Source organism: Podarcis raffonei, chromosome 13 (assembly GCF_027172205.1).
Source record: "Podarcis raffonei isolate rPodRaf1 chromosome 13, rPodRaf1.pri, whole genome shotgun sequence".
Lineage (NCBI taxonomy): Eukaryota > Metazoa > Chordata > Lepidosauria > Squamata > Lacertidae > Podarcis > Podarcis raffonei.
In genome coordinates, this window is record NC_070614.1 from 44790412 (window position 1) to 44802500 (window position 12089).

The 12089-nt window shown below is 40.4% G+C and overlaps 2 protein-coding genes across 2 annotated transcripts; both read left to right on the forward strand.

Moving 5' to 3' along the window:
- Positions 1-855: 855 nt before the first annotated feature.
- LOC128399054 (vomeronasal type-2 receptor 116-like) lies at positions 856-4818 on the forward strand. Its single transcript, XM_053360312.1, has 2 exons — positions 856-2685; positions 4579-4818. The coding sequence occupies exons 1-2, from the start codon at positions 1729-1731 to the stop codon at positions 4816-4818; spliced, it is 1197 nt and encodes a 398-aa protein (XP_053216287.1). The 5' UTR covers positions 856-1728.
- Positions 4819-7233: 2415 nt separating this feature from the next.
- On the forward strand, positions 7234-8567 carry LOC128399294 (vomeronasal type-2 receptor 26-like). The gene has a single exon (XM_053360587.1). It carries the CDS (start codon positions 7309-7311, stop codon positions 8215-8217), a length of 909 nt encoding a protein of 302 aa, XP_053216562.1. The 5' UTR covers positions 7234-7308; the 3' UTR covers positions 8218-8567.
- The last annotated feature ends 3522 nt before the right edge of the window (positions 8568-12089 follow it).

Sequence of the window (12089 nt, forward strand, 5' to 3'; positions counted from 1 at the left end):
GTCTGGAGTTGCCTCTTCAGTATTTGCCGAAAGCTACATAGTGATGTTGCCAGATGCACTTCTTGTGAGAATTAGACTCTAGTTCCCATTTCCAGAGTGTGCAGAAGTCAGCCTTGGGTCGTTTGATCCTTTAATGAGTTCTCTTTTTTCTCCTATAAAAACTATGCAAGACATTCTCTTTTAAAGTTTAAAGAACCAATAACTTTTACTTAGTGTACTTGCAGTTGCAGATAAAAAGTGTACAACGCAGGTCGGTGAGACTTAAATAGCTAAAACTTCTTACATAGATAAAACTGTGGGTCAACTACAGCCTAGGGGGTGTTATGAGGATTCATAGCGAGTGACAGCCAGCCTGTGTTTCCTTGATGAATTGGGGGGGGGGGTCAATTGCTTGTGTCCTTTTTCATTGGAAAGAATCAGAGATAAGTTAGTAATGGAGAATGGTTTCAAAGGATTTTGTAAACATGGGATCAGAGCCTTTCACAACCATCATTGCTAGCTTGCAAGCAGGCATACTTGGTAGAAATATATGTGAAACTCTCCATTGCTGTATCTTTATTCTCTTGAAAACCTGATAATTTGCATTGAAAATGGCAGCTGTCATCAGCTTATTATCATTTAATGCAAATTTCCATTTCCAGAGAAAGCTACTGCCAAAGGGATACAGCAATAATTTCAAAAACTGTAGCATAACCATATGGCAAAGCACATGTTTATAGATGAAACTGAATACAGAGAAGGAACAACATGGTCAGAAATGCAAAAAATGAAGTTAAATTCAAGAAAATTTATGACCCATTCTGTATAGGTCTCTTCAGAATCTATGTGTTTGAGGAATTAAAAAACCAGATTTGGGCTAAAGAGGAATCCAGACATTCTAAAGGAACAAAACAAGACCCATCCTTCCAATAATACTTACTTCATGACTAACTTTCCTGCCTTTCCTTATAGTCCTTATATACCACAATAGTTTGAAAGTTGTACCTCTCAAAACTAGATTATGTGCACTATTTTATTTCCCCATGGAATAATGCCACTTTATTCACAGGGTGTTATCAAAGTTCTTCCAGCACATCCTTGCCCTGGTGTTTGCGATTGATGAGATCAATGAGAATCCCAGGGTCTTGCCCAATGTCACTCTTGGGTTCCACATTTATGACAGCTACTGTAACTCTAAGATGACCTACCGCACCACTCTGGATCTGCTGTTTAACTCACATAGCTTTGTCCCCAACTACAAATGTGGCTCCCAGGAAAATATAATAGGAGTCATTGGGGGACTGAGCTCTGAGGTCACCTTGTGCATGGCAGACATCTTGGGTCTTTACAAAATTCCACAGGTAGGAATATTCTGGGTAAGAAAAAATTGAGATTTCACACTATAATTCACTCTTCAGCTCTCTTTCCAGTAGGAGTCTATTGATTCATAAATTTGGAGTGGGATAACAGGGACAAGTGAAAGGGACTTAAATGTATGGGTTTGTTGTTGTTATAGCATGGGGTCTCTAACAATGTGCATGAGAGGGGGTAGGTTACTAAGGATGTGTGCTTAATGCATATAAGGGAAGATTGATTCAAAGCTGCTAAGGTGGTAAATGGGGCAACCAGATGGAATCATATATGATCCTGGGAAAATATTATCAGTGGATCATAAAAGATCGGGACATGTTAACTAGAAATGCTCTCCATATGAAATGGGAAATTGAGCAAAATCAGTAAATTTGGGACATGTGGGATAAATATGCTTGTTATGAATTCTTCCATCCATTTGGAATGGTTCTCTTTTTTATTCTTCAGATTTCATATGGTTCATTTGAAGCATCCATGAATGATCACATTAAGTTCCCTTCCTTTTATCACATGGCTCCTAATGAAGCTCTTCAGTATCAAGGAATTATCCAGTTGCTTCTGCATTTTGGATGGAAATGGGTTGGGCTCATCACTCCAGCTAATGAAGCTGGAGAACGTTTCTTGAATACCATTGAACCAATGTTTTTCAAAAATGGGATCTGTTCAGCATTCACAGAAAGAGTTGAACACCATGTGCGTTTCAAAGATAACATACTTCATATGGTGGATGATACAAAGATTTTGTCCCCAACTTTCATCAGAAGCAAAGCAAATGCAGTTGTTGTATATGGAGAAAGTGCATCTATTATATGGTTGTCAACTGCTCTAACTATAATGAAGTTAACTGAGTTCATACTTTCCCAGTCCAAAAAGAACTTACCTGAAGGAAAAGTATGGATTACCACAGCTCAAATTGATTTCATAGTATACGTTCTTCAGAAACTTATTGATGTTAATATACAAATGTTCCATGGTGCTATCTCCTTTGCAATTCATTCCAAGGAAATTCATGACTTCCGATACTTTCTGCAGAATGTAAATCCTTCCTGGGAAGAGGTAAATGGCTTTATCACAGGTTTCTGGGAACAAGCGTTTGATTGTTCATTTGCAGACTCTGCTAAGTCAACATACAAAGCTAAGCATTGTACTGGAGAGGAAATGCTGGAGAGCCTTCCTGCGTCATTTTTTGAAATGCGCATGACCAGCCACAGCTACAGTATCTATAATGCTGTCTCTGCTTTGGCACATGCCTTACATAGGCACATGGGTGCATCCAACCACAGAAGAATGGAGGCTGCAGGCAGACGATCTCCTCAGAATATAGAGCCTTGGAAGGTAGTGTTTGCTGTCAAAAAATGTTTGGTTTAGAAGGTGTTCTCTATTGTGTCCTGGAAGTAGTGTTTTCCAAAATTTGAAATGACATTTAATTAAACAATTTTTATAGCTTTGTGGTGCATAGTAACCATGGGGTGGGTAGTAACAGAAATCCAAACCAAGTTTGGTTAGATGCAGCATAATTGTTTAAATATATTTGCTAGGAAGGTGTGCCTGTCTTCTTTTTCCTTTCCCTACCTTTTGATTGTATGCACTGGTCTAGCAAAGTATAGGGATGCCATAAGCTGAAAAGAGAAAGCAAATTAAAATCAAACACATTCTCCACTTGGCCACCTTGTGATGTTAAGTAAGGATAAGAAATAATATAGGCAATTCACTTCCCTCTTTGAGTTTCTTAAGAACTTTCTGACTCACCCATACAAACTTTGAAAAACCTTCTCTGTGCTGCCAACACCAGCAAAAGCATTAGAAAAATCAACTCTTAATTTGCAGAGGAGAAGGAAGCCATTGGTGAAATGAGGCAGTAGAGTCGTTTGGCATTGCACTAGATATAAGTAATTATTCAAACTGTCAATATTGAAAAAGTATCTCTAAGGTCCCAATATACCTTTTTTTTAAAAGTAATATAGGGTAGGAGGCGCATCGTAGAATAACAAACTGCAGCTTCTCAATAAATTGGTTTGTTGTTGTTGTTTAGTCGTTTAGTTGTGTCCGACTCTTCATGACCCCATGGACCAGAGCACTCCAGGCACTCCTGTCTTCCACTGCCTCCCACAGTTTGGTCAAACTCATGTTTGTAGCTTCGAGAACACTGTCCAATCATCTTGTCCTCTGTTGTCCCCTTCTCCTTCTGCTCTCAGTCTTTCCCAACATCAGGGTCTTTTCCAGGGAGTCTTCTCTTCTCATGAGGTGGCCAAAGTACTGGAGCCTCAGCTTCACGATCTGTCCTTCCAGTGAGCACTCAGGGCTGAATTCCTTAAGAATGAAGAGGTGTGATCTTCTTGCAGTCTATGGGACTCTCAAGAGTCTCAAGAATAGTGGGTTTAATTATTGTCATCCAGAGAGATTGTTCAAAACCTCTGAAAAATTGCTTCTAAAATGTCATGTAATACAGATCAGCAAAGAGATGCTTTTCATGCTAAGTTTAACAATTTATCACCAGACTTAGCACTTCCAATGGAGTCTTCTGAACAAACTTCTTTTATCCACTTTTTGATGTGCACAAGCGATAAGTTAGAATAGCAATGGTGTGCCTAAAATGAGACAGCAGTCATTTGATTTAGCAGGAAGTGACGGAAATACCTGCTTACAAAGAATTTCCTTCAACATATCCTACGTGATTTCTGTAATGGAGACTTTTGAATGGCCTCTTCAAATCTAAAAGAAGATTCCTACTGCGTTGCAGGCTATGCTCCTTAAGCAGAACATAAATCATTGGGAGGTTTTGTCATAACATTAACTTTTTAAAACTCCTCAGTTGTCATGTCCACTCCAAATATGATCCTTAGACCATCTTCCTCTTAGAGGTAAGATATTAGCATGGAGAAGCAATTGCAAAGATTCTAATATGTCCCTGACCGGTCCCAATTATGCAAGAACATATCATCACACAATACTGATTAAAAAGTGAAATGGAAAGGGGGCATAAAAGAAGTCTTTTGACATGACAGCATGTAACTTTTGCTCCATATGTGGTGTGTGGGGTATAAATTCCTTCATTTTCAGAATACAAGAATGGTTCTACCAATTCTACACTGTCATAAACTATACATTGAATTAAAACTTTATAGCTCTTAGTTATAAAGATCTTGAATGCATCTAGGAAAACTATTCAACAATCTTAATCAGAATGTTATAATACTTTATAAACCTTTTGATTCTCTTTCCATCTAGCTCCACTCATTCCTACAGAAGATCTCATTCAACAACTCTGTTGGTGATGAAATTGCATTAAATGAACGTGGAGAATTAGCAGCTGGTTTTGATATTACAAATTTGATCACTTTCCCAAATAGATCCTACATCAGGGTCAAAGTGGGAAGGCTGGATCCTCAGGCTCCTGCAGGCAAAGAGCTCACCATTAACGATGGGCAGATTAAGTGGCACAGGGACTTGACTCAGGTGAGGAAATAAATTTGTGATTCGAGGACCCGATCCCCGCTTGGGGAATAAAGACACATGGACACAGAATGTAAGGTTAATGGGTAAGGTAAAGGCCACAACTTTATTGATTACAGCATGTGATAAGGTATTGGCTTAGGCATTGGACCACGGAACATTAGACTCCACCCACTCGTAGAGGGGTGAGTCTGAGGAGGGGTTAACCACCAGTAGGGGAAGCCTGTTGATGCTAATCCAACTATAGGCTCTCTTCCTGATGTCACCGAGGGTCGGGCCATGGCCCCCCGCCACACAGGCATCGGACAGGATCCACGACCGCCGGATTCCTTTAGCAGAATACCCAAAATTGTCGGGGAAGGTGATGGCCACACCTTGCCCCCCGAAACACCAACAACACATTCCAATGCCTAACCGCCAAATACCACGAAAGTTGTGACGGTTGCTACGAGGTAGGCGAAAAAAACCAAGAGGCCAGGCCAATTTAGCCAATTGGAAAAAACTCCTACCAGGCCCCCTGGTTAAACAGGGCGACCAATCAGAGGTCCATAGCAAAGTCTCAGGAACAGCTAATCTAAAGGGAGTGGAGGGTGGGTGACTCGAAGAAAATGTGTGTGCAATGGTGGGGATGGCTGGCGTGGCTGCGTTTGAGCAGCAAGCCACGCCCCTGTCGAGCTCCCCTATTGGATGTCCAACTGGGGAGGGGCGTGGCGCCAGCCCTGGAATAGAAGCAGGGGGCAGAGCGCCCCCTGCATGACGCAGGAATCGTCTCCCGCTCACAACCCCTTCCCTCCTGGGAGTAGGAAAGGCTTTCTCAAATGCCAACATTCATGATTATCTAGATAAAATGGGATGCAATGAAAACAAGGAGGCTTTTTTCACTTAGCAGCTGATTAAATGTGACGTTTCCTCGGAGAGAAAAGTAGGGTTTAAGGAGAGGAAATTCATATATAAATGGATAGTATTTGAATGAAGAGAATATCTATTTGAACGATTGCCTTTATTTGTGGGAACATGCTAGCATGTTAGTTTAAGAGAACTTACTTGTTGCCCAGTTGATTTTAATCACAATTTGCTTTGTATGTGATATTATATTATATTGTATAGGATAGGGAAATTGCTAATGTTGTTTATTTGTAAGCCACCAGGGAGTAAGCAATGTCCTTTAAGGAATACTGTAAGGTCTAACACTAAATAAACATATGAGCCACAATACGAAAAAGAGCAACATGCGCAGAAGACATCTCACATTAAGGACCAATGGCTATCAGATACTGTTGTTAGCCATTCTTTTGTGTAAAGTTCCAGAGAGAGATCTCCAGTTAGTGGAATCTGATATAATGCTAATCTTGTTACAGCATTGCTTGGGCTTAAAATGAACATTATAATCTTCTGGAGTTTGCATGATGCTAGGCATAGCTGCAGCTAGTGCATAAACCTAAGATGGGCATAAGCAGCGCCCAGTCACAGAAGCCACTTGAGACCCTGGTGATGAGTTGGAATCTCAAAGTACTTCCAAAATACAAACATATTCCTTCATAATGAGCCCAATCCCTTCGGAGAGACAGAAACCACTCAACCAAAGTACATTGGACGCATAAAGATTCAGCCATCATCCTGTCCAACACAACCTTCAGACAGCAGTGCAGCGCCTTCACTTGATGCTATGTGGCTGCTTTTTATCCCATTGTATGTGCCACCTGTGCAAATATGGACCAAATGTTTCGCATTATTGGTCCTCCTATTGCTTATACATCCCCTGGTATAAGATTAAATCTCCAAAACATTTTTTAAAAAACTAAATTCTTCCAATATTTTGGATAGGTGCCACCCCTTTCAATATGTAATGACAACTGCCACCCTGGTTACGGGAAGAAAAAAAAGGAAACAAGTAAATTTTGTTGCTATGATTGTGATCCATGTCCCAGCGGGATGTACTCAAGTGAAAAGGGTGAGAAATGTCATGTTAAGATAGACCAAACTGCACCATTTATTTAGAAATTCTTAGATCCTTAAAATTTTGTTGTCATTAAAATTTTGCTGTGGGGAGGGTTAAGTAATGGATTTCTATATTGTTATTATTGTTGTTTATAATATAATAAATAATAATAATAATTTTGTTATTTATACCCCACCCATGTGGCTTGGTTTCCCTAGCCAATCCTGGAGGCTCCCAACAGAGGACTAAAAGCAGAATAAAACTTCAAACATTAAAAACCTCCCTAAACAGGGCTGCCTTCAGATGTTTTCTAAAAGTCAGATAATTGCTTAATCTTTAAAACATCCTAAAGAAAATGTTTTTAGAAAAGAACGTATTGCATTTTACATAGATTTCTAAAAAAAGAGGAGGAAGACTAAAACACAGAGATGTCCTCTGTGTAGAAATTCCATATTTGGGCTAGAGGTTTTGAAAGCTGTCCTGCTAAAGAAAATTAAACAAGGTGAACTCCTGATGACAATTTTTTTAAAGAATTTTCTTCGTAATTTCACTTTGTCTTTTCAGACATGGAAACTTGTATCAGTTGCCCAGCAAATAAGTATCCTAACCAAGACCAGGATAATTGCATTCCTAAAATACCAAACTTTCTGGGCTTTGATGAAACTTTGGCCATCATTTCAACTTCCTCAGCACTACTGTTCTCTCTGATCACAGCTCTAGTGTTTGGCATCTTCATTAAACACCGGGACACTGCCATCGTCAAAGCCAACAACAGAAGCCTCACTTACATTCTCCTTGTATCCCTCCTCTTGTGTTTCCTCTGCTCCTTGATGTTCATTGGAACACCTAAGCAGGCAACCTGCCCACTCCGACAAACAAGTTTTGGCATCGTCTTCTCTGTGGCCCTCTCCAGCATCTTGGCGAAAACTATATCAGTGGTTTTGGCATTCATGGCTACCAAGCCAGGATCCACAATCAGGAAGTGGGTAGGCAAAAAACTGACTTATTCCATTGTCCTCTCTGGCTCCACTGTTCAAGTGGGGCTTTGTGGTCTTTGGTTGGCAACTTTTCCCCCTTTTCCAGATTTGGACATGCAATCAATGAGTGAAGAAATTATATTCTTATGTAATGAAGGGTCAGTCCTCATGTTCTACTGTGTTTTAAGCTACATGGGCTTCCTGGCCATTATCAGCTTCACTGTGGCTTTCCTAGCCAGGAAGTTACCTGACAGTTTCAATGAAGCCAAGTTCATCACCTTCAGCATGCTGGTCTTCTGCAGTGTTTGGATGTCCTTTATTCCAACTTACCTGAGCACCAGAGGAAAATACATGGTGGCTGTGGAGATTTTCTCCATCTTGACCTCTAGTGCAGGATTACTGACTTGCATCTTTTCCCCCAAATGCTACATTATTCTTGTGAGGCCTGAGTTGAACACCAGAGAACATCTAATACAAAGAAAGATAAATAATAAATAATATTAGAATCTGTGATTTTCAAGTTGGTATTCTACAGTGAAACTTCAAAAAATGTGAATGAATGAGGACAAGGTGACCAAATGAAACCATTTCAGCAATTTTGTGCTTTGTTTCTAAACTGCAAAATGGTTGCCTGTTCTTTTAAGAGCCCTTTCTGATCAACTGAGGCAAATGTTCAGCTAAAGTGGATACAAAGTTCAGCTTAAGAAACTGAAACTCCAAAAGAGAAAGAGAAACATCAACATTATTCTATAGCTATTCTGATTAGATAGCTGATATGAATGAGATGTAGAGATAATATATGTATTACAGTATATTTTTTGACTAAGTGATATATGAATTTAAAAAGTTACATTATTTTGGAAAGGTCTGAATTCAACAATAGAGAGCAGCCGATAGAGAGAAATATGTAATCAACAGACATGTTTGTAGTTTCACTTATGTTGTTGGTATCCCTGGAGAGGATGGGGGTGCCGTTTTGTGGCTTACCTCAGACACCAAAATGTCTTGGGCCAGCTCTGCTCCCAAGAAGATAGTGATCAATGCAGAGTTTACCTATCCAACCACTGACTAGAGCAACTGCTGCAGCTGTGTGGGCATAAGGATGTGCTGGACTTTAGTGTCAGTGTCGTTTGTGTAGGTTCTCTTTGCTATTCGCTTCTGTTCCTTTGGTGGTGAGAGAGGTTGTGGTTGGCCTAGGTTGTGGTTGCTTGTTTGTGATTGGCTGTGGTGAACTTTGTTTTCACGAGTGAGTGGGGTGGGTGGGTGTTTTAACACAAAACCCCACACATACATTAAGCAGAAGAGAAACATCGCCACCAGACCCCAACCCCACCCACCATGGTCCCCTCCACCTCCCCCCCTTTTTTCTTCCTAATTTAACACTAAAGTCTCAACAAATGAAACTGACCAGTAGAAAATGTAATTTGAAAAAGAGAATTTGCACATACTCTTGTAAACTAAGAAATCTTTAATAATAATAAAAAGAAAAAGAAAAAAAGAAAAAGAAAAAGGATGTGCTGGACCCAGGACCCAGAAATAGGAATAGTGACCAACAAGGCTAAAATCTGAACTTCTCTATAGGATTTTGGGTACCAGAAGTGGGCATGTTTGTGATGCAATGAGGAGGGGTATTGATACATAGGTAGGCTTGCCCCATGGCATGCTATAGTTTTACTCATCCCAAATTTACGTATCTATATTTGACTGAGTTGGCCTCTGGAGACACGGCTCTCAAGTTGTAAAATCTGCATTCAGGGATGTTTCCATTAAGAGAGTCTGTGTACTGGTCCAGTAAACGCTTCCGCTGCGCCACCAGCAACAGTTCTCTTTGCAGAGCATTAATTAAGTCCAGTGCAGAGATTCTTGTTGCAGTACAAGCTTCAAAGTCTCAGCAGCAAAGAAATAACGACACAGGGAAGCCTGTCTTTCCAAAGACAGGTTTATTGCAGAAAGATAACAGAAACACTTCCAGAGCTTTCAGACATTTTTGCTTCACGCCCCACAGGCAGAGAAAACAAACACTCTTTATATACTGAGCAACTTAACAACTTAACAAGCTTGACTACTTAAAGTCACATGACATTGCTAACTTGCCAGCGTCTTAGGTTTCACACCCTAACATCCATTGCTCATGTATTTCATTATCATCATCATTGTGACTCAGCATTTTCAGTCATTTAATTATTAAGGCCCCTGTCACACAGCAATTGCTATGGAGGGTCAGAAAGACATGGGCAAAGGGGGTGATTACCCAGAGTACACTGCAGGTTAGGCCAGCTTCTTATCCAGTTACAAACACAAAATGTAGGTTAACCATGAACCCTCATAACAGCGGTGTTAATGAATAGGAGCCTTGTGAAGGAAAGAAACTATGATTGTTACATTGGTTAAACAATGTAGCCCAGCAGTAGAAAATAGACACAGAGAGAAAAGTGTTGTTCTTTTTTCATGATACTCTGTTGCATTGTTTTGTGTTTCATTGTTCTAACCTAAGATGCCATGTTTTCCATTAAAAAATATTGAACATCTAGTGTAAACTGGGGGTCTGTTCATATTGTTATGGTTTGGAGTGCTAAACTGGGGTCCAGACCCCTCTAATCCCTGGATCCAGCAAGTGTTAAAAGTTAATCAAGCCAGACTAGCTTCCTGAACCCCAGGGTCTAGCAAATGTTCAAATATAAGCCAGGCTCCCTTACTGATGAGGTGATCACTTGGGTGATAATCCTTAAAAAGGATTAAGCGGCTCAGTGTGAGAAGTGAAATGGGTGGGGCTCCATCCCTCAACAGATAATGTCAGAGTTTAGAGTAGAGAGTTTGGAGGGCAGTGATGTAAAATGGAGGAAAAATGTGAAAAGCTGGAGACAGGAGGGGGGGCAATGTTTCATTTGTATCTAATCCAAGGCTGTGGCTATGGGCTAAACAACATCCTTTTGGGGTCTTGATGCTGTGAAGCCTTCCATTGCAGGGTCAGGTTGTATATATGTGCTAATGAACCATATACAGTGGTACCTCGGGTTAAGTACTTAATTCGTTCTGGAGGTCTGTTCTTAACCTGAAACTGTTCTTAACCTGAGGTACCACTTTAGCTAATGGGGCCTCCTGCTGCTGCTGTGCTGCCGCTGCACGATTTCTCTTCTCATCCTGAAGCAAAGTTCTTAACCCGAGGTAATATTTCTGGGTTAGCGGAGTCTGTAACCTGAAACGTCTGTAACCCGAGGTGCCACTGTATCATAAAGACACCACAAAGAACCCGTGGAGGGGAGGGGGGAGGTCTTGAGATCCGGAAGAATCTTGTGTAACTTTTAATATCTGTGATTTTGAATATTAATGAATTTGTAAAATAAAATAAAAATTATTTCAAAAAAAATATGTTTCATTTGTATCTAATCCAAGGCTGTAGCTATGCGCAAAACAAGTCCCTTTGGGGGTGATGATGCTCCATTGCAGGGTCAGGTTGTATATATGTGCTAATAAACCATATATCATAAAGACACCACAATCTCAACCATGCTTCATTCCCAAAAGGAAACACGAACCCTGGGCAAGTGCCTGGAACCCCCTGGAATCTCACACCACTCACAACAATATTCTGATGGTCGCGTATTACAGGTTTTGTAGCTGTGGAGGCCCTCTATCAGCAGAGCTTTGGACTAGATGACCTTGGCGATCCCCTCCATAACCTCTGCTCTAACAAATAAGTTTCCTTTGGCAGAGCGCCAAATGATGACACATTACATCATCCCAAAGCATTTCAGTAGTGATTCTTTCCCCTGTAATTATTAAGATTACAGTAATCAGTTCACCCGGCCAAAGCTCTGGAAGACAGTAGGGAGACAGGGAAAAATCAACAAGCAAGGCTAAAATGATTATAAACGCTTCAGTAATCCATGGCCAGATCAGATAAAGAACAAAAGTGTGATCAGGCTCTGTTAAGCTGTTCAGGTTCCTTCTTTCATTGTAGTGGGGGTAGCGGTATTTATTATTTTTATTATTTATTATTATGTTATGCATTTTGTGTTTTTATGTTGTAAACTGCCCTGTGTTCTTTAGAAGAAAGGCACTATAGAAATTTAATCAATAACAATCCTAACATAGCTAAAGCTTCAGATCAGGGTTACTTATCTGATATCCAAGGCATGCTTTTCTGACAATGTTGAAATCAAGGATAAAGTGGATATATGTCCACTGGAGAAATCCCTTGGCAGATTCTTCTGCCACCAAGCCATCTTGTTCAAATCAGGCTGAAAATAGCAACCATGTTGGAAAGAGACAGAGAGGGAGGAAAGCCCATGCATAGAATAAAGTTTGAAATCAGGATGTTGGTGGTGCTGCTGCTGCTGTTCCTGCTCCCCAACTTGGGGTGCAAAGAG

Coding starts and splice junctions, on each gene's coding strand:
- LOC128399294 (XM_053360587.1), top strand. CDS start 7,309: ATGGAAACTTGTATCAGTTGCCCAGCAAATAAGTATCCTAACCAAGAC.
- LOC128399054 (XM_053360312.1), top strand. CDS start 1,729: ATGTGGGATAAATATGCTTGTTATGAATTCTTCCATCCATTTGGAATG. Junction 2,686..4,578: donor AGAATATAGAGCCTTGGAAG/GTAGTGTTTGCT, acceptor CTTTCCATCTAG/CTCCACTCATTCCTACAGAA.